The 23250-nt window shown below is 40.5% G+C and overlaps 1 protein-coding gene across 1 annotated transcript in view; it reads right to left on the minus strand.

Moving 5' to 3' along the window:
• The window catches only part of PTPN13 (protein tyrosine phosphatase non-receptor type 13), a 207278-nt gene that overhangs the window by 147411 nt on the left and 36617 nt on the right, over nucleotides 1-23250 (minus strand). Inside the window, exon 2 of the mRNA XM_054727633.1 lies at nucleotides 16927-17046. Coding sequence (XP_054583608.1) covers nucleotides 16927-17041 — 115 coding nt within the window. The 5' untranslated portion in view covers nucleotides 17042-17046. The remainder of the gene's footprint in view (nucleotides 1-16926; nucleotides 17047-23250) is intronic.

The following is a 23250-nucleotide window of genomic DNA, read 5'->3' on the forward strand; positions in this document are numbered from 1 at the left end:
AGAGAGGAATTTGCTTTAATATGATGATATGATTCCACAGAATCCTGATATGTAACTACTTATGGAACATATTTTTGTGATCACTAATGCCATTCTCTCCTGTTCTTCAATCACTGCCTCCCCGCCCCCGCCACCTCCATTTACATCTTAAAGAAATTTTCCTTCTCAAAGAATAAAGGGGGACCAAGATGGCGGCAAAGTTAAACAAATGAACTGCGCCGCGCACAGCAATTTCAAAAATACAACTAGAGGACAGAGCGTCTGCCACCCAGAACCACAGGAGAGCTGGCTGAATGGTGGATTTACAACTAAGAGGGAAGAGAAAAGAGCAAACGCGGAGGCGCGTGGCTCGGGCTGGTGGCGGGGGAAGGGACGCGTGGCTTTTTTTCCAACCCTAGGGGAGATTAGCTCCCCATCACCCTGAAATCCAGCTTCTGGGGATGCACGGGAGACCCAGACACCTACGGGGAGAAGCTAGACTCTCGGCCATCGTGTCGGAAAGTGAGAGCGACTCTCTTGCAGAGGTGCGCCCAGCAATCAGTGTTTACTGCGCTGGAGCACAGGACGCGGGGACTTGGAAATGCGGAAAGGCAGAAAAGGCAGAAAAGGCAGACTTGCAGCCATTGCGGTTTGCCACGCCCTAGCCTAGTGACGCCCTGAGACCCCGCCCCGCCCTGAGACCCGCCCCGCACATTCTACAAACCCGCCCAGGCTCCAAACTGCAGCTTTTGCATATAAATGACCTGCCCTGTGGCAGCTTAACCAAATAAACTGCAGCTCCAGTCAGACTGCTCCAAAACCACTCAAGCAAAGAGGAGAAAACTGCGGTTTTTGCTGTAACTCCTGCTGAGTGGCCTCAGACAGTAGCTGACCTGCACCCCATTGGAGACCCAGAAACGAGGGCATCTAGTGGTCGGTGTGAGACGAAACCAGATTTCAACCACTCGCATAAGGGACACATTCAAGAAGCAGACTCAGTGAGCGCCAAAGCCCTACTGGAACAAGTCCCGGCCCATAAACGTGTCTCCTGCACAGCAACTCTTCCTTTATAGATACAGTGGGTCCTCACAGCCAATTGGCCTGGAGGAAAATTCCTCCCAGTGACACCAACAACAATCAAGACTTAACTATACAAAGGAGGACCAAGATGGAGGCATAGGGCGGAAGCCTGATTGTTGCCTACCACAACAACTTTGAAACTACGACGGGAGAGCAGAGCAGACACCATCCAGAACCACCGGAGGGCTGGCTGAGCAGATGCTCTACAACTAGAATAAAAGAGAGGGGTACACGGGATGATGCTGATGCCGGTGAGCCAAAGACCACACGTTAAGAACTACGGCTCTGGCGACACAATGGCGGCCTGGAGCGTGCTCGGCGCAGTTCCCCCGGCGGTCTCCAGCTGAGGGGACGGCTCCACTCGCTGCCGAGCACAGACAGACGAGCCCCTGGGAGACATGGGGTGGGAGACCCCGCACTTGCTGACCTCCGAGTCCTTCGAGAATCTCAGCGCCCCGGAAGCGGCCAGGTGTGCACGCCCGGCGACCGGCCACCGCTGCAGACCCGAGCGCCGACACAGCGACCCCGGACCAGCCTGCCACCGCGCACCGGGCGCACCGGAGCTTCGCCGAGCCCGCTGCCCAGCGAGTTCCACGACAGCCGCCTCGGAGCTTTGAGAAAATGGCCGGAGGAATTGCTGAGAAGGAATTGACCGATGAGAGTTGGGATCGGGAAGACGAGGCCCCGCTGGGTCCTGGATCCAGGAGCGCTCGCCCGGTGACTGGTCGCCGCTGCAGACCCGAGTGCCGCCGCAATGACCTCGGACCAGCCCGCCGCCGCGCACCGGGCACACCGGAGCTTCGCCGAGCCCGCCGCCCAACGAATTCTGCGGCAGCTGCCCCGGAGCTTTGAGAAAATGGCCGAAGGAATTGCTGAGAGGGAATTGACCGACAGGAATTGGGATCAAGAAGATGAAGCCCCGCTGGGTCCTGGGTCCGGGTGAGGCCGCGCGCCCCTGGGTCCAGGTGAGGCCACACGCCCCTGGGTCTGGGTGAGGCCTCACGCCTCTGGGTCTGGGTAAGGCTGGGTCCCGGGTCTGGGTGAGGCCGCGCCCCTTGGTCCGGGTGAGGCTGGATCCAGGGCCCGGGTGAGGCCGTGCACCCCTGGATCCAGGTGAGGCTGGGTCCTGGGTCCGGGTGAGGCCGCCACCCTGGGGGAGAGGCCACGCGCCCTTGGGTCCGGGTGAAGCTGGATCCCGGGCCCGGGTGAGGCCATGCGCCCCTGGATCCGGGTGAGGCCACGCCCCTGGGTCCGGGAGAGGCCACGCGCCCCTGGGTCCGGGTGAGGCCACGCGCCCCTGGGTCTGGATGAAGCTGGATCCTGGGTCCGGGTGAGGCCGTGCGCCCCTGGATCCGGGTGAGGCTGGGTCCCGGGTCCGGGTGAGGCCGCGTGCACCTGTGTCTGGGTGAGGCCACGCGCCCCTAGGTCCGGGTGAGGCCACGGGCCCCTGAGTCCGGGTGAAGCCGTGCCCCTGGGTCCGGGCGAGACCAAACCAGAGGGAGTTGGACCTGCATTACCACCATTTGTCCACCATCCAGAGCTGAAAAGTCAGTGCCGACACGTACACATAAGGAACTGGTGGACATTGAAATTGTGTCTCAAAAGAACTGTTGGTCCAGAAAGAAACTCACTACAGACTGATTCATTTGCCTGTCAGCATAACTATTATTGCTCATCTCACATTCGGTTCTTATAAGTATATTTCTAGTAACACATGATCTCACTCATCTAGGGGAAATGATGAACAACATAGACTGATGGACAAGAACAGACCCAGAAACAAGGAGGCATCGATCGGACTGTCGGGCCTCAAGGGAGGGTAGGGGAATGTGGGGGTAGGGGGGAGAGATCAACCAAAGGACTTATGTGCATGCATACGAGCCTAACCAATGGTTAAGGACAACAGGGGGGTGGGGGCATCCGTGGGGAGAGGTGTGGGATGGGAATGGGGGGATGAGGACAAATATGACACCTTAATCAATAAAGAAATTAAAAAAAAAAGACTATCTCAGTAAAACTTTAATTATATTTCTCCTGTTGTACATAAGGGGGCGTCTTTTCTCAGGTTTCACTAACTCTTTATATCTTGTTTATCTTTCTTTCGTGTTGTTGATCTGTTTCATATTGATTTGTGGAAATAAGCACATGGTCAGTGGAGTTGTAATTATTTTTCAAGTTTGTCTTTTGATTTTGTGTATGCTGGGTTTTGCCATGCAGACGTTTTATTTTAATAGTTTAAATTATCAGTCTTATCTTTTATGCCTTCTTGGTTGAGTCTCTTACCTAGAAAGTTTTAAAATACTCCTCTATGTTACTGGCACATTTTTTGCTTTTGTTTTGTTACAGATACATCATTGTTTTATATGGGATTTATTCTACTATGAAGTATGAGGTATGAATACAACATTTTTTCCCAGATGGTTCTCCAATTGTCCCAATCCCATTTACTGAATACTGCATTTTTCCACTCAGTTTGAAATACCGTATTTACCTTAGACTAAGTTCTCATGTATAACTTCTGAGATTATATTTTGTTTCACTGAAAAAAAAAAAGAATAAAGGGGAAAGGAGGCTTATTTGGATGATAAACTATTTCATTTTTCAAAAAGAAATATTAAGGATGCATTCCTCACAAAAATGTTAACCATGACCAGTGCTCATCACCCTAAAAAAGTAAAAATCTTAACTATTACTAAGTGATACAAGGCACAAAGCCACCTTTTAATTCTTTTATTTGAGAATAGGGTGAAGAAATTGTAATATGTATTCTTTGAAAAACTTGGTTACATAAAGCAGATATTTACTCTATCTCAGAATGTTGAGTAAAAGAAGGCAGAAAACACAAGAGTTCACATTGTATGATTCTATTTGTATCATGTTTATTTTCAGGCAAAACTTAATCTGCATGATATGGCATAATAATGATTACTCTTGGTAACCCAGAATTGACTGATTACAGTGGAGCATGAGGGAGCCTTCCTGGGTGCTAGAATTATCCTGGGTGCTAGAATAATTCTAACACCCAGTGGTGGTTATATGAGTGTACACATTCATAAAATTCTTCAAGCTGTACAATCAAGAATAATGCTTTTTACAGTATATATTTTATCTCAACATTTGAAAAAAATCCCTATCTATATATATAAAAGTCTAATATGCTAAGTATCTGACAGTCCGACCAGTTGCTATGATGTGCACTGACCACCAGGGGGCAGACACTCAATGCAGGAGCTGCAGAGCTGCAGTGTCTTGGCAGCGGTGGTTCTCGGGTGATGCAGGATTCCTTGCGGGGCCTCACGATTCTACCTTTGGCCTTGGGTTATGTTGTTGCTGGGGCACTGTCGGCCCGAATCTGGTTTACTGCACACTTGCGTTTGCGTTCCACACCCTGTACGACAGCAACTTTGCAGAGTGCCCTCTTGCACTCTGGGGATGTCGGAGAGCTGATTTCAGCCCGATCCCCACAGGCCAGACCGAGGGACCCTACCTGCTGGAGGGACACCACTCACTCAACCTCAGCCTGGGAGGTTGGCTCCAGGGCATGTCCGGCCCCTCTCGCCCAGACCTGCCCCATTGCCCACCTTCTAATTAATTTCCTTTCAATGTGCACGAATCCATGCACCAGGTCAGTAGTAAGTATATAAATTGAAACAATAATTATAATGAGTAAAATCACAAAAAAATCAGCAAGTGTGGCACTAGAGATAGAGAGCTTGATCTGCAGCAACTTTCCCTTCTACATGTATGATTCTTTAAGTTTATAAAATGGTCTGTAAAATCTAGAGCCAAATAACTTCAAATCAAAACAAGTGTACGTATTGACTATGTATTTGTGAGACAGGAGAGGTTTACTCTAAGTGCTTCAAACACTTGTTAAACAACCCACATTATTCATTTTTTAAATGCTAGATATTAAATTAATTTCGTGTCTTATAATTTGTTTTCAGGGAACAAATAGTGTAATTTTATCAGGTTCAAACACATTTAACTTGAAGAACCTGATAATTCTGGTCTTATAAATGCTGGGCAAGATGTAGCATGTCAAAAACAACTGATGCACCCTGTTAAACAGGAAAATTGTGATTGTAGATAATTGGAAATGTAATACAGACAAGTTAGGTTTGGGTCTTTTAAAAGCCCTATACACTATTTATGCAAAAGCTCTTAATCCATAAAAACTTGCTATATTTCCTATAAAGGCTTAAAAAAGTTAGGAATTAAATATTTAAGTTCTGTGCTTTGTCTTCCTTCTCACACACTGAGTTGCTTATTTTCCTTTTGTTCTATCAGATTGAAAGTTTTACATTTTCCTTCTATGGTTTATTTGACTATGCTAACTCTAAAGTCAATATCTCTACAATTCTCAAGAACAGAATCAAACCCTTAAATTGTTTTGATTCCTATGGTTTATATCAATCTAAATGTTATTTTATTTGTAATTTTGAAGTTACATCATTATTAAGCTTTTATACAGCTAATGATTGTTTAGATTTACCATCATGTTGACTAGTTCATTTGCTATCTTCTTCCTTCTAACTGAAATACATTTTTTATTAATTTGTTCAGAGAGGGTTTCCCTGACAGTAATACTCTGTTTTCATATGAAGATGCACTGCTTTGATTTTTTTCTTGAACCACGATTTAGCAAGACATCAAATTCTATCTGCACATTCCAGTGCAGTAGCCATTAGCCACCTGTGGCTTTTTACTGGAAAACATTTTCTTTTAAAAACAATGAGTTTCAGCCCAGCTGATGTGGCTCAATGGTTGAGCACCAACTTATGAACCAAGAGTTCACTGGTTCCATTCCTGGTTAGGGCACATATCCAGTTTTCGGACTCGATCCCCAGTAGGGGGCATGCAGGAGGAGGCAGCTGATAGATGTTTCTCTCTCATTGATGTTTCTATCTTTCTATCCCTCTCCCTGTCTCTCTCTCTAAAATCAGTAAAAACATATATTTTTAAGGACAAAACAAAAAAAATTAGTTTTAAATTAATAAGGAAAAATGTCAAGGTCTTAATTTAAAAACTATAACAATTTTTGGAAAATATTTGTTATATTTTTAAAAGAAGCTTTAATTAAATAACTGCACATATTGAAAGAGTACAATTTGATGTTCTGATATGAATATACTTGTGAAACTATTACCACAATGAAGATAACAAACATATCCACCATCCAAATGTTTATTCATACAATTTTGTAATCCCAGTTTCCTCCTCCCCTTGTGTAACTCTCATCCCCAGGTAATCAACTGATCAACTTTACCTTTATTGTTTAGTTTGTATTTTTTAGAATTTTAGATTAAAATCATACAACATGTATTATTTTTGTCTATTTCCTTCACTCAGTGTAATTCATTATTTTGAAATTAATCTATGCTGTTGCATGTATCAATAGTTTGCTCCTTTTAAAAATATATACATCTTTATTGATTTAAGAGAGGGAAGGAGAGGAAGAGAGAGAGAAATATCAATGAGAATCATGGATCAGCTGTTTCCTGCACACACTTCCCCCCTGGGGATCACAACCCGGGCACATGCCCTGACTGGGAATCAAACCATGACCTCCTGGTTCATAGGTCGAGGCTTAACCACTGACCCACACTGGCCAGGCAGTTTGATCCTTTTATTGTTTCATTACATGGAAATACCACAATTTGTTTACCCATTCACGTTGATAGACATTTGGTTTCTAGCTTTTGGCTACTGCAAAACAATCTGGTATGAACATTTATGTACAAGTCCTTGTATGGAAATATATTTTCATTTCTTTTGGTAGTACGTGTATATTTAACTTTTTAAGAAACTGTTAAACAGTTTCCAAAATGTAAAACCATACCATTTTCCATTCTCACTAGCCATGTATAAAAGTTCCACTTGCTGCCAAGTCTTTGCTATTCTTGGTGAGGTTAGTCTGGTAAATTTTAAACATTCTAATAGATGTGTACTAGTATTTCTGTGGTCTTAATTTGCATCTTCTTGATGATTAATGATATTAAGAATTCTGGATTTCCCTGATGACTAATAACTTCATGTTATCTTCTTTGATAAAGTTTCTGTTCAAATCTTTTGTCCAATTTTTTGGGGGAGTTGTTTGTTTCTTACTATTGAGTTTTGTGAGTTCTTTATATACTATGGATATAAGTCCTATATCCATTATATAATTTACTTACAAATATTTTCTCCCACATTTTAACTCCTTTCATTCTCTTAATGTATTTACTAGAAGAGATGCTTTTAATTTGGATAATGTCCACTTTATCTTTTTTTTTTTTTTTTTTTTTTTTTTTACAAATCAAGCATTTGGTATCATATCTAAGAACTGTTTCTCTAATCCAGGGTCACAATTATTATCTCCTACTACAGGCCTGGTGCATGAAATTCGTGCACAGGGAGGGGGGGGGTCCCTCAGCCCGGACTGCACCCTCTCCAACCTGGGACCCCTTGGGGAATATCCGACTGCCTGGTCCCCCCCAATGCCCTTCCCTGCAGGCCCGATCACCCCCAACTGCCCTCCCGTGCTGGCCATCTTGTGGTGACCATCTTGTGGCAGCCATTTTGTGATGACATGGGGGCAGCCATCTTGTGGCGGCCATTTTTGGTGATGTGGGGGTGGCCATCTTGTGATGACATTGTGTGACGCCACCTAGGCTTTTATTATATAGGATTCTTTCTTCTATAACTTTTACAATTTTAAGTTTTATATTTAAATCTATGACCCATTTTGAATTAGTTTTTGTATGTGGTATGGGGTAAGATTAAAAATTATTTTTAAAAAATGTTTTGGGCCTGGCTGGTGTGGCTCAGTGGTTGAGCTTCAACCTTTGAACCAAGAGGTCAGGGTTCGATTCCCAGTCAGGGCACATGCTCGGGTTGTAGGCTTGATCCCCAGTGTGGAGTGTGGAGGAGGCAGCAGGCCAATGATTTTCTCTCATCATTAATGTTTCTATCTCTCTCTCCCTCTCCCTTCCTCTCTGAAATCAATAAAAATATATTTTAAAAAAATTTTTGGTATGTGGATATCCAATTATTATAGTCCCATTCCTGGAAAAGACTATCCTTAGCATCTCTCTCAAAAATCAATTGACTATATAAATGTGGATCTCTTCTAGAGTTTATAATGTTCCATTGATCTATTTGTCTATTTTGATTAATATAGCTTTATAATAAATGTTGGAATAAGGTTATGTGAGTCCTCAAATTTTGGTCTATTTCAATGCTGTTTGGGCTATTCTAAATCCACTGAATTATCTTATGGATTTTAGAGTCAACTCACAAATTTCTAAAAACAAACAAAAAACCCACTGGGATTGCATTGAATAAATAAAGAATTTAGAGAATTTAGACAACAATATTGAGTCTTCTGATTCAGGAGCACAGCATAGCCTTCCCATTTATTTAGGTCTTCTTTAATTCCTCTCAGCATTGTTTTTTAGTTTTCATTATATAGGTCTTCACATCTTTTGTCAGATTTATTCCTAATTACCAATTTAAAATGCTAACTTACAGGGGAGCAATGGGCAGCAGCAGCTTGTCCCAGGTTAACCCCCTGAACCTGTCTCTAAGAACCTCTTTTTTCTGACCTCTCAGTGACCCAAAGCAGCCCCGCCTAAGCTCATTTCTTTCCTATAACATTTCTAGAGCCAAAGCAGTCCCATCGATGCTCTCCCCTGTTGTTTCTCCTATCCTAAGCCTTTCCTTGTTTCACTGTCCCCAGCTTAAATAAACATACTCTCCAAATCACCTGGACTCATCTTGTGAAATCTTTCCTGCACAGGCTGGCCTGAGGCAGACCCACTCCGGGCCTGGTCCCTGTCTGGTAATATTTCAACTGAAAGGACCAAGTGAGATCTCAGACAGGGAGAAGCAGTCTTCACAATTTTGTAGATTTCAACATAGAAAAATTGCAATCTTAGCCCAGCTGGTTTGGCTCAGTGGCTGAGCTTCGACCCATGAACCAGGAGGTCATGGTTCTATTCCTGGTCAAGGGCATGTGCCTGGGTTGCGGGTTGGATCCCCAGTAGGGGGCATGCAAGAGGCAGCCAACTGATGTTTCTCTCTCATCATTGATGTTTCTATTTCTCTCTCACTTCTTCTCTCTGAAATTGATATATAAAGAAAAATTGTAATCTTAGCAGGAAAAAGTACCATGATTAATTGGTGATGTTTGTCATGGCATGCAAAGGAAGAGGGTGGGATTTATGCCATGTATTTGCCATCCCTCATCTGGATAGCCTTTAGTCTTCCAGTGATTTCTTTTTAAATGATTTTATTGATTTTACAGAGAGAAGAAAGAAGATGGGGAAAAAGAAAGAGAGAGGGGGGGAGGGGGAGAGAGACCTCAAAAGAGTATATAATTTTAACTACCCTATAATCCAATCTTCACATGACCACCACCAAGAAAACACAGAATCCATTTGCAATCCCATTCCCAAACTGCTTCCTCTCACCTTGCCTTTATGTAATCTTCCTTACTTCCCTCCTTAATTTCAAAGACATAAAAGGAGCTGTGAAACTTATTCTCAGGAGCATTTGAAATCTTGCTCCTCAGCATATGTTTGGCTCAAATAAGCTCTAAAATTTTTTAAAAATAAAATAGTATTTTAAAATTTCAATTTCCAACTGTTCCTCGCTACTGTTTATGAACATAACTGATTTTTGTATACTGATCTTATATCCCACAACTTGCTGAATTCAGTTCTAAAGATTTTTTTTCTGGATTTCATCCAATTTTCTATGTAGATATTCACGTAATTTTCAAATGAATAGTTTTACTGCTTTCTTTCTAATCTGGATGCCTTTAATTTCTTCTTCTTGCCTCATCTGCACTGTTTAGAATGTTGAATGCAATGCTGAATATAAGTAAAGAGAGCAGAAATGCTTATTCTGATCATAGGAAGGAAATTTTAATGTTTCACCATTAAGTATGATATTACCTATCCATTTTTTGTAGGTGCCCTTTATCAGTTATAGGTAGTTCTTTTTTAAAAAATATATTCTTATCAATTTCAGAGAGGAAGGGAGAGAGAGAGAGAGATAGAAACATCAATGATGAGAGAGAATTATTGATCAGCTGCCTCCTGCATGCCCCCTACTGGGGATGGAGCCCACAATCCAGGCATGTGCCCTGACTGGGAATCAAACCATGATTCATAGGTCAATGCTCAACCACTGAGCCATGCTGGCCAGGCGAGGTAGTTCTTTTTTATTAACAGGTGCTTTTTTTTTTTTTTTTTAAATGAGGAACTGATGTTGCATCTTATGAAGTGTGTTTTCTACATCTACTGAAATGATCATATGGTTTTGCTTCTATTTAGTTTAATAATATGATGAATTATACTGATTGATTTGTGAATGTTAAACCAATCTTGTATTCCTAGGATCTACTTGATCATGATGTATTTATTATCACCTTTATATATTGTTGGATACAATTTGTTAAAATTTTGTTAAGATGTTTTGCATTAGTGTTCATAAGGTACTAGTATATTGGTCTATAGTTTTACTTTTCCTAGTGTATTTGTCTGGTTTTGATATTATAGTAATGCTAACCTCATAGAATTAGTTGAGAAGTATTTTCTCATTTTCTACCTTCTTCAAGTATTTGATATAGAATTGCTTTTTCTTCTTTAAATTTTTAAATTTCCCTAGTGAAGCAATATGGGCCTAGAATTTTCTTTGTGGGACATTTTAAACTATATATGCAATCATCTTAATAGATATAATAGATATAGGCAATTCAGGTTGTCTGGTTGTTGTTTTTTGTGAGTGAGCTTTTTTTGGTAATTTGTGTCTTTTCAGGTGTCCATTTCATGTAAATTATTAAAATTTCCAATAATTTTCCTTATTATTCTTTTAATATCTGTATAATATAAAGTGATGTCACTTTTGTCACAGACATTTTTTCTAAATATACTGTTGCAATGCTCATGGAAGAGCTATCAATTTTAATACTTTATTTTAATGTGTAAATAAAGTGGTTTTACAGGTCTAAATAGGTATTGCTCATTAAAGCTTACTTTAAAATAGATGTATCATTTCTATTCAGCCAATATTAATTCTTATAAGTCATATAAACTAGACCTTGTTTCTTTATTTCTAAAAATGATTAGTCAGGTAAAATGGATGAAGATCTTTCTAGTTCAAATAGTTTAATTTCATAAATAAAAATATATGTGTATGTGTGGCTCTGAGTTTATATAGTTCTTACATGTTTATTTCCCTTTCAATAGCAAAGACATTTCCCTGAAAGTATTTATTCAATGAAAGCAATTCTATAAAATAAAAACAGGAAGCACTTAATATTTCATATAATTCTGCTGATAAAAATAACAGGTCATTCTCTAGTAATACTGTTTGTTTAAATAGGTACTTACAAATCCTAATTTTTAAACACTTCTTAATGAGTGAAGAGCAAAGTTATTTATTTAATATCTGTCCTAGCTATCTGTAGTAACTTGTAGTTTTCACTCATGGGTATAACAAGCATTTATAATGAAATACAGCCAAAGGATTCTATATACCCTGTTCTCTGAATATCCAAATTTGTTTTCCAAAAACAATAAGAAATGTGATATGATCTTCTCAATTTTCCCAGGACACTTGCTGGTAACTCTGAATTTGTTTATTCAGAGTTACAGCAACTTTACTTGTTTGTTTTTAGTACTTCTCTTTATCAAAATGTTTTATTTGTTATCTTTTAAACGGTTTAATTTACAAATTTCATGAATTTGTTATTTTATTTGTTAAACAGGAAACCAGAAATGATTACAGACATAATAAAAGGAATTTACATGGGATTTCTGTCCTTGCCTAAGCCAGGGAGACTGGGTCTTTCCCTCTCATTAGTTGCGAAGAGGCAATTTCACAACAATCAACTACTTTACACCTTAAAATTCCACAGATTCAATGGTGGATTTTTTGCAAAGAGCAATCATTTCATCACTTTTTAAAAAAAATCACTGTTTTGGGCAACTAATATAATTGTAAGCTAATTTTTCCAAGGCAGCAATAATTTCCCAGAATGTGTATGAGAATGACATTGCTTTTTATTATCTAGGACCACTAAGCTACTGCATGAGTTTATCCATGATGTAAAAGCTAAAATCTTAAATGTATATGTTTTTCAATCAGTTAATAAGCTATGCTTTCCAATCTGTTAATAAAATGGAATAAGAAGCATATAATTAGGAAGGGAAGACCCTTAATAAAATTTCTCCAGAATTTTTATTTCAATGGCCACATTTAATTTTTCAATTTAATTTTTGGCCTTAGCTGGCCAAAAAATAGTGAAATCCAGCTATCTACTATTTATAAGAAATACCTAACTTTCAACACAGATAAGTTGAAAATGAAGTAGGAAAGATATTCTAGGTAAAATGGCAAGGAAAAGAAAGCAGAGGTGGTAATATTAAGAGCAGACTAGGCAGAATTTAAGGTAAAGAGTAAAAAGAAAAGAAAGGCTTAATTTAAATTGATAAAAGATCCAATCTATTTAAATTAGCCATTATACATATCACATAAAATTGCATGAAAACACATGATGACAGTAGTAAGACAGACAAAAACATCATTATAGTGGAAGATTTTAATTATCCCGAAATATCTGACAGATCAAGAATACAAAGCAATAAAAACCTAGACAAATTTTCAAAGCACATGCATGAATTAGCTTAAATTATACCCTAGACACAGAAAATATTTTCCAAATTCCCAGATTATTTATAAAATTAGACCATGGGCAAGACCACAACCAAATCTCAAAAAATTCTAAAAAGTAATCACACAGATCGCAAATTTTAATAAACACAAGACAATAAAACTAAGAAACTTATACATAACACAGGAAAACCAATTATTATCCAACCAAACAAATAAATGTGTAGAATTATACATTTGAAAAAAGTTTTACCTTTCCTCCTCTGAAGAGAAACTCATATGAATATGGTGTCTTCCAACAAAGTCATGCTTAGTAATGGTTATTATTTAAATATTAACCACAAGTTTGTATGTGTGTGTTTTTTAAAGGTTAAAATTGCAAGGAGACTCAAAAAGATGAAGAAATAATTATCTTGACCTGTGTTCAATAACCCTACAGTAGAAATGCTTATTACCAGCCTTTTACTAATAGGAATGTCAACTTTCACTTAAATACTGAAAAACACATAGGAACATACAGGTTAAAAAAGGTAGGAAGAGTCCTAGTCTGTTTTGCTCAGTGGGTCAAGTGTCAGCCTGCGGACCAAAGGGTCCCAGGTTGGATTCTGGTCAAGTTCATGTACCTTGGTTGCAGCCTCCTCCCCAGCCCAGGCCTTGGTCAGGGCTCGTTCAGGAGGCAACCAATCGTTGTGTTTCTCACATAAATGTTGCTCTCTGTCATTCCCTCTCTCTTCCACTCTCTAAAAATCAATGGAAAAATATCCTTGGATGAGAATTAACAAAAAAACAAAACAAAACAAAAAGGTAGGAAGAAAAAGCCATTCCTAAGAACCAAAACTAAGACACAGAAAAGAGAAGAAAATGAATTTCTTAGAGACCATTGTATTTTACCTGCTTTTATTTCACTAACAATACTAGTCATTATTCATAAGAGTGTTTATTACAGAACCACAAAATAAGCAAACTAATACAGGTATCCCCGCTTTTTGAAAGTCTATTTTACTCCACTTGGCTTTTATTAAAAATCTATATTAATACTGGTCTTTGCTAACTGAAAGAATTCCAAAGAGGATTTTAGCTTTTATTTAAAAAAAAGTGAAAATACAGCATTCAGCATTTGTCTTGCAGAGAGCCATTATAGAGGTTGGACACCTGGGCAGCGAGAGTGGTACTGCCAAGCTCTTCCCAGTAAAACTGAGGGTCCTTATGATGTTGATTAAATTTAGCTTTAAATCCTAGCTTCAGAAATCATCTCTATCTCTCAGAGACCTAGCCTTTTCCCTGGATAATCAGCAACTCTGGGGCAGCAAAAGATAGCAGCCAGAATCTGGATAATATTGGTCACAAGGTCTAGACCTCTGGCCAGCTAAAGATAACATCTTGAGCTGTTATGTATCAGTGCCTGAGTCCTACGGTAGATGGGCCCCCTGGCTACTTTCCCATGAGACTGAATAGAGGAACAAGGGAACAGATCTCAAAACTGTCCTCAAGAGAGAAATAAATGATTTATTACTCTTCCTCACCTCCAACCAATCAGTTCCCAGCATGACCCAGAAGCCCTAACCCAGTGTCTTGCGATTTTGCCCTATATACTCTAGTAAGCTACCCGTCATGGGGAGTTCGGGCTTTGGAGCACCAGTTTGCTGGTCTCCTGGATGGCGCCTCCACTGCAATTCTGTTTGGCTGTTGGTGCCCTGTGGATGAACTCTTTCTGTTCTATAACACCTGGGAACCACACTCAGCATCAAGCTCTCACAGCTTTGAACTGTGTCTGTGAGCCTCTGTGCTTTATCTCCATTTACCTTGTATATCTGTTATAAAAATGTGCTCTAAGGTAATCAGAAAAGCCTAAGAGAACTTACAAAGGTGTTACTTAACATGAAACTAGATGTAATTAAACATATTTGGCATGATTTGGTAGGTTATTTGGGAGATCTGGAAACACTAAAAATTTTTCCCATACAAATTAATGGCATTTGCTTCTTTGATTTACGTATTTCAGCTTAACAAAAGGTTTCATAGGAATGCTCTGCTTTCCTATAGGAGGGGAAATTTATTTCAGTTCAGTAAGGAAAAAAATTTCAGTTCAGTAAGGGAAAAAAACACAAAAACTTGTGGCAAAAAAAAGACAGTGTGCTATCAAATACAAGAAATAAAAAATCCTAGATTTCAGATAAACTCAATCAAATAAACATAATATTCCTCAAAAAAAAAAAAAAAAAAGAAATTTCCAACTGGCAATCATAATAGTTGGTAATCTCCAGACGGCCAAGGAATCCAAATTCAATTTGTCTATATTACTGATGCTATTCTGTGAATTGGACTGAAGGCCTATGGTAACCAGCTCCCATGGACAGTGTTTAGGGCATAGCTGCCTTACAATTAATTTTATAACACATCCAGTAAGTCTCTTTATTGTAATGTACCAATATGTTATGCAATAATTACATCTCAATGACAAGTACTTTACATTCAGACACTAAATCTCTATTAAAATTATGAAATTTGAAAGAAAGAGTACTCAAGAGTATGCAAGATGCTTATATTCCACGAGTCATGGCTAGGGCAGTGATCCTGCCATTAGTACAATAAAAAGGTATATCTCTCCCTCCTCTGAAGGAACATCTGTAGTTATTGTCTTTATCACTCATTTGGCACACTGTTTTGAAGCAGTAAACTTTTCATATGCATCTGATCTGAATAAATCCCTTAAGGGCAACAGTGACATCTTCTTATCAGGATCTTCCATGCAATACCTCACAAGTCAATGTTTCTTAAATATTAACTGACTATTGTTAATTAACTGAGTAATGCCACCAACATATCCTTTCTTCAACAACACCTTTGGAGCATGGCTACCTGTTCTATAGCCTAGAGTGCCTATACTTTCAAATTTCCTGAAAAAATTAAAATAAAGCAAACAAAGCTACAAGGCCTATTAAAATAGCTAGATTTTAGGTAAGTGTATTAAATAAAAGGAATTACTTTTCTTTAGATTTATCCTAATTCTAATCAAACATCTTGGGTGGGACCTAACACCATTTTGTTTAAGTTCCAGTCCCTGGATGGGAAAATAACAGCAGCAACAAGAATGACGACAAAGCTTTACTATCTGTCCCCAGTCTGTACTCAATCAGTGGTCACCCCTACAACTTCCCAAAGGTCACCATGCTCTTACTCTTAAGCAATTCAAACATAAAATGCATCAGAACATCCTTAAAGAACTTGTTAAAACACAAGTTGCTGGCTTGTACCCCCAGGAGTTTCTTATTCAGTTAGGTCTACAGCAGGCCTAAGTACCGTATTTTCCGGTGTATAAGACGACTTTTTAACCCAGGAAAATCTTCTATATGCCCAGTCGTCTTATATGCCGAAAAATACGGTATTTGCATTTTAACACGTTTGCAAGGTGATGCTGATGCTACTCATCCAGGGACCATACTTGCAGAATTATTACCTCATCTATGTTTGTTTATTGTGCCTGATGAATTCATTCAAATCAAAGATGAAGTTTGGTTCTTTACCTACTGTTCTAAACAGGTGTTGTTCATATGGTGTAAAAGCTTCATGTGGAATTTTCAGCATGATATCAAATGTTTGTGGTCAACCAATGGGTGACTCTTTAATTTTTCCCGCTCCAAAACGCCACATGACCATTTGGAGCAGGTGACTACCTCTATAGGGAAGCACCAAGGAAGTTATTCAGTATATATTATCCCAATTTAGAGTTACAGGGATATTATTCTCTCTGCCAGGAATGTTTTCCCTCCTCCTTACCTGGTTAACCTCTCCTTCCTTTCAGGTCTTAGCTTGATATATGCAAGGAGGCCCTTCCATTTCCTCCCCATGACCATGTCAAATTCTCCTACTATGAGTTCTCATAGAATCCCTGGATCCTCTCCTATGTAGCCTTGTCATGGTTGAATTTTTTACACTTGTTTATATAAATATTTTATTAGTAGCTGTTTTCCACACTGGACTATAAGCTCCCTACAGACAGAGAACATTTTTTATTTTGATCATCATTACATTTTTAGTCCCTAGCACAATATCAGGCACATCAAAGATGTTCAAATGAAGGTAAGAAAGTTCTGAGCTTTTTTAGCCCTAAGAGAGGTAAGGAAAATATTCTTCTATATTCTGCCCCTTTATCAATTTTCAGCTATCCAATATTCAAAATTAAGAAAAGAGAAAAAAAAGACCTACCTTTCCTGAATAATTCTTGAAGACTTTCAGCACTTTGATTTAATACAGCCCATATTTCTTCCTCCTGAAGGGGTCCACCCCGAACCTCCAGGGCCTCAGCTAGTGACACGTGCATATTACCTAGGAAACAAAGGTAACAGATGGTCTACACATCAACAACATTACTGCACTTGCAGGAGCGAAAGTTGTCATCTATGAGGTCCCTGTCTACCTAATTTTTCAATATGGCTTTCAATCTAAATATAATCTTACACTTAGACTCACAGAGGGTAAAGGTATTGAAGGGGGAAAAAAACATCAAAACAACTACTTGCCCTAATACAATAGAGTCAACCTCAGAGACAGAAGTAGAGAATAGTGGTGCTGACTAGTATTTCATGGGAGATGGAGAGACCGCAGGGTCCCAGGAGGCCAAAGTGCAGATGATTAAACCAAAGCAGCCAGACTGAATTGAAGACCTTTCAGACCATTTACCTACCCATCCAGGTAAAAAGGGTAGGAGGAGTAGAGAGGAGACCCTACAGCCATAGTGGGAGAAGTTGTGAATAAGATGGAATATGTGTCTTCCATTCATTGACTGATTTCTATATTTCCAACATGTATACTATAATCTAATCTAATAATAGACAAATATGCAAATTGACCGCACCTTCGCTACACCTAAGCCACGCCCACCAGCCAAGCCACGCCCACCAGCCAATCAGGACGAGTATGCAAATTACCCCAACAAAGATGGCTGCTAATTTGCATATCAAGACAGCGTCGAAAGAAGCCAAGAGCTGCAGAAGGGAGTAAAGCTTCGAAGAAGCAAGCAAGCCAGGAAGGGGGGCGGGAGGAGAAGGGAGGAGCGAAGTCAGGGCCGGGGCGAAGGGAAACGCAGGCGGGCTGGCAGAGAAGGCGGGGTGGGTGACAAGGGCGGAGCAGAGGCGGGGTAGAGTGCAGCAGGAAATCCTATTGCAGGATTTTTCCTGCAACGGGAACGCTAGTCCTATATAATAAAAGCTAATGTCCTAAGTGTCCCACCATTCATTCAACTGTTCGACCAGTCACTACAACGTGCACTGACCACCAGGGAGCAGACGATCCGACCGGTAGGTTGGTTTGCTGCTGGGGTCCGGCCTATCGGGACTGGACAAGATGGGCCGGACACGCCCTGGAGTACCTCCCCTGGTCCCTGCCCGGCTGGCCAGCCGGCCCCCATCGGCCCCCATCAGCTCCCATCGGCCCCCATCGGGACTGGGCGAGTCAGGCTGGACACCCTGGATGAATCCGTGCACCGGGCGGGTTTCGGCTCCATCCCCGCAGGACAGGCCGAGAGACCCACCAGCACATGTATCCATGCACTGGGCCTCTAGTATACTATAACTATAAATTGTACACTGAATGGACTTAACTATTTCTAGACCCAGCTTTGCTGCTGAGGAGGTTCAGAATAGACCTCCCCAAAGTGTGCCACTTTGGCATGTGAATTATTTTGAGTTGATGGCAAATTGAGACCCTGCAGGCTCGTGAGAAACTTAAATCTCTCCTCAAAGAATTTAAATTTGGGGCCTTGCCCATTAAAGGAGTTATTACTAGAGATTACTTTTTTTCCCCCTATCTCGACGAGAAGGCAAACATCTAATTACTGAACATCTGCTCTACTTTTCATCCTTAAATGACCTTCTTCCCCTCTGCAGCCCCAAGTTGCCTTACCTCAACCTTAGTTCAGAATGTCATATTATACCTCCTTTGAACTGTCTCTGAACCTCTTGTGTTTGTGGGGTATCTGACTCTCTCATGTACGTGAGGTTCCCATACATACATATGTAATTAAATTTGTTTATTTTCTCTCTTTAATCTGTCTCATATATATTTAATTATTAGACTAATAGGAAGAACCGTAAAGAGTAAAGTTTCTTCCTCACCCACACTGCCAACTTACCATTTGCCCTTGGGAAAATAATTTCACCTTTAAACCTCAGTTTCCCATTTGTGACATAGGAATAATAACAATATTAATAATAATGATCTGGGGACTATGACAAGGAAAGAGGTTATGCCTATAAGCATCATAATCTAAGACTCCATAAAAGTTTGGAAAGGTGCCTTTGTGATAACATTTTTGTAGGGTCAATTTTTTCAGTGGCATTCAATTAAGTAGGTGATCTATTGATAGCATTTAAGGTTTTCGTGGGTCTCAATAATCCTATTTTCCTTTTGGAAGGAGAAATGCAGCTAGTCAAAACTTCCTATATAGATTTTCCTGAATTGATACTTCTTGAAAGAAAATTGCTCTTTACAGTGATTACTAAAATTTCTACCCAGACCAAACCAATTCATGCATAATGGCAATGTATATATTACGGTAGGCAGAAGCAGATGGGTTGGGAAAAGAAGCTATGAAGCTAAAGGGAGTGAAAAACGTTAAATACTTATTTTCTGTAATATATCTTTTGTTAAATTTTAAAATTAACCTATAAAAGGCTAACAAAAAAAGCTAATAGCTTCTTTTAATTTACATTTATGATAGTTTAACTCAGAATGAAAAAAGCAACTCCAGCAACAAAATGAGGCCAGCCTTGTCCTGTTACTTTCCTTTTCAAATGTATACTACAGCATTTTATGCTTAGAGTCTACCTTGAGGGGTGTCTACTTAAATGTACAATGTGGTAGTTAAAAGGGAAGATATAAGCCCTGGCCAGGTGGCTAGGTTGGTTGGAGTGTCGTCCTGTACACCAAAAGGTTGCGGTTTTGATTCCTGTTTAGGGCACATTCCTTGGTTTCTGGTTTGATTCCCAGGGTGGGGCACATATGGGAGGCAACTGATCAATGCTTCTCTCTTACATCGATGTTTCACCTCTCTCTCTCTAAATAATAAATAAATAAATAAATAAATAAATAAATAAATAATCCTATATAACAAAGAGCTAATATGCCAGTTAGACCGGATGGCCGAATGACCTTCTGGAAGGACCAGTGGGCAGCGGGGTTAGCGAGCCTGTGCCACCAGGCCAGCCATGGTGGTCCCGGCGCGCCCGCCCCGCTTCCGCAGAGGTGGCAGGAAAGGGGGTGGTGCAGACCCAGCGCCTCCACAGAGACGGGAGGGGCGCAACTGCAGCGTCTCAACCTCCCACAGCTCCTCCCCCAGCCGGCCCTGCCTCTGATTCCCGCCCCCCCCCCCATTTAGTGGGTGGAGGGCGGGGACAGTGCTAAGGCTTCGAGCCTGTCTTCTGGTTGAGCGGTGCTCCCCATCCCCCGCTCAGCTAGAAGCCAGGCTCTTGGCAGCGCTAAGAATGTCCGACTGCCAGCATAGGCCCACTCCTCGGCCTACACCGGCAGTCAGACAGCCCCTGAGGGCTCCCGGACTGCGAGAGGGTGCAGGCCGAGCTGAGGGACCCCTCCTCCCCCGAGTGCATGAATTTTGTGCACTGGGCCTCTAGTAATAATAATAAAACATATCCTCAGGTGAGGATTAAAAAAAGGGGAGGAGGGGACAATACTACTTTAAAAAGCCAAAATAGTTTTTATTTAGCCTGTATAAGAAGTACGATTATTTATTCAGATTAAATCACCAAAAATTCCCTAGGCTTTTTTTTTTTTTTTTTTTTTGCTTTTTTCTCTCTCTAGGCTTTTCATGTACTTCATCATATGACAAAAAAGGACAAATGTTTAAATTCAATTTATTAAAGGGAAAAAACAGAAACTGATTACTTTCTAAGAGATATTCTGAGCTGTCTTCTAAATAAAACACTACATTAAATTGGAATTTTTAATAGAGGCATCCAGATACTATTAGCAATCAGATAGTAACATAACTTGTGAAAAAAGACTATCCTGTTGCAAATTTCCACAGTGATATGTCCGAGAACCAGTTAGATAGCTCTAAAGCTAACACACAGGCATAAAGAGTAGAGAGGAAACTGCCTAAGGATCTCTTTGAAGAGACTTGTGCTGATTTTCATGTTTCTCCACAGGAAGAGGGGTGTGGGAAAAGTTTCATTTTTTCACATCAAGCCAGTGAAAGAAGCTCAATGGGACACATTGGAGTGCCTGGTCCCTAGAGTGGGGGGTTGGAGGGAGGGTGTGGAAGGGGAGGGCACAGACTGGTGCCTGATACTTTAGGGATCTAAAGGCTTTGGCTATCACTCTGAAGCAGCAGCCAGTGGGGAGGAGAGGGGACACGCTAGAGTCAGAGTGAGGTAGCATGCTTTATTGAGAGAAAACTACTCTTCCATTAGTAGTGGGGGAGGGAGGAGCAAGAAGAGGGCCAGCCTGGAGCTACGACATCCTATCCACATATTAAAAAGGTCCCCAAACTTTATATTGTTTTACAGCTCTTTGCTTACACTAAAAACTACAGAAGGTGCATTTTTAGAAGGGTGAATTGTATGGTACTTGAATTATATTTCAATAAAGCTGTTTAAAAAAATCCTACTCAGGATATCACTCAAGTTTCCCTGAGTACCACTATAAGGAGAATGGGGAGAGAGGGAGAAGAATGGGGGGAAGAAATTTATATTTAAAGAAATCAGTTTTTATTTCCTATAAAAAAGGAAATGAAAAAATAAAAATAACTTTTTAACACAATTTTTCATTGCTTGATTCAATCAGGTCTTAATTATGTTTTATTAATCCTCTGTTAATTTCTATTTATAATTTTTTTTGTCTATTCAGTGAAGGATCTATGCATCTCTGATTGGAACTTGTTAGAATTCTGAAATATAGAAGGAACATTTGCTTTTGTACAATGTCATCTAGTGCCGAAACCGGTTTGGCTCAGTGGATAGAGCGTCCGTCTGCGGACTGGAGGGTCCCAGGTTCAATTCCGGTCAAGGGCATGTACATTGGTTGCAGGCACATCCCCCGGTGGGGGGTGTGCGGGAGGCAGCTGGTCGATGTCTCTCTCTCATCGATGTTTCTAGCTCTCTCTCCCTCTCCCTTCCTCTCTGTGAAAAATCAATAAAATATATTTTTAAAAAAAAAGATTAAAAAATAATAATAATGTCATCTAGCCAACAGTAAATTTGATGTATATATTTTAAAATTTATCTTTATTGTTGAAAGTATTACATATACCCATATTTCTTTTTGCCACTGGCCCCTCCCAACTCACACATCCCCCTCCCCCCAGGCCTTCATGACACTATTGTCTGTGTCCATGGGTTATGCATATCTATATATATAAAAGCCTAAGCAACCATTTGACTGGTAGCTATGACATGCACTGACCACCAGTGGGCAGAGGCTCAACACACAGGCATGGAAACATGAAACAGACTGATGAATCTCAGAGGGAAGGGTGGGAAGAGATTAACCAAAGATCTTATATGCATAGTAGAGGTCCAGTGCACAGATTCATGCATTGGTGGGGTCCCTTGGCCTGGCCTGCGGGGGTCGGGCCAAAATTGGCAGTCCGACATCCCCTGAGGGGTCCCAGATTGCAAGAGGGCACAGGCCAGGCCAAGGGATCCCACTGATGCACGAATCAGTGCACTGGGCCTCTAGTATGCATATAAATTCTTTGATTAATCTCTCTCCACCACACCCCCATCTCTGACTTTCATCAGTCTGTTCCATGCTTCTATGTCTCTGGATCTATTTTGTTCATCAGTTTATTTTGTTCACTAGATTCCACATATGAGCAAGATCATGTGATACTTGTCTTTCTCTGACTGGCTTATTTCACTTAGCATAATACTCTCCAGATCCCTCCAAGCTGTCTCAAAGGGTAAGAGATCCTTTTTCACCGCTGCATAGTAGTCCGTGGTGTCACTGTATCACAGTTTTTTTATCCACTCATTTATTTTTTTAAATATATTTTTATTGATTTCAGAGAGGAAGGGTTGAGAGGCTGGCATGGCTCAGTGGTTGAGCATCGACCTATGAACCAGGAAGTCACAGTTCGATTCCCAGTCAGGGTACATGCCCAGGTTGGGGGCTCGATTCCCAGTATGGCGCATGAAGGAGGCAGCCAGTCAATGATTCTCTCTCATCATTGATGTTTCTATCTCTCTCTCCCTTCTTCTTTATTTTTTTTTAAATTGCTTTCAGAGAGGAATTTTTTCATATATCTCTTGGTCATCTGTATGCCCACTTTGGAGAAATATCTATTTAGGTCCTTTGCCCACTTTTCCACTGGATTGTTTGTCTTCCTTTTGTTAAGTTGTATGAGTTCCTTATATATTTTGGATATTAACCCTTTATCAGATATATCATTAGCAAATATGTTCTCCCATATAGTGGGCTCCATTCTCATTTTGTTGATGGTTTCTTTTACTGTGAAGGTTTTTATTTTGATGTAGTCCCATTTGTTTATTTTCTCCTGTTTCTCTTGCCCTGCGT

This window comes from Eptesicus fuscus, chromosome 2, assembly GCF_027574615.1.
Source record: "Eptesicus fuscus isolate TK198812 chromosome 2, DD_ASM_mEF_20220401, whole genome shotgun sequence".
Lineage (NCBI taxonomy): Eukaryota > Metazoa > Chordata > Mammalia > Chiroptera > Vespertilionidae > Eptesicus > Eptesicus fuscus.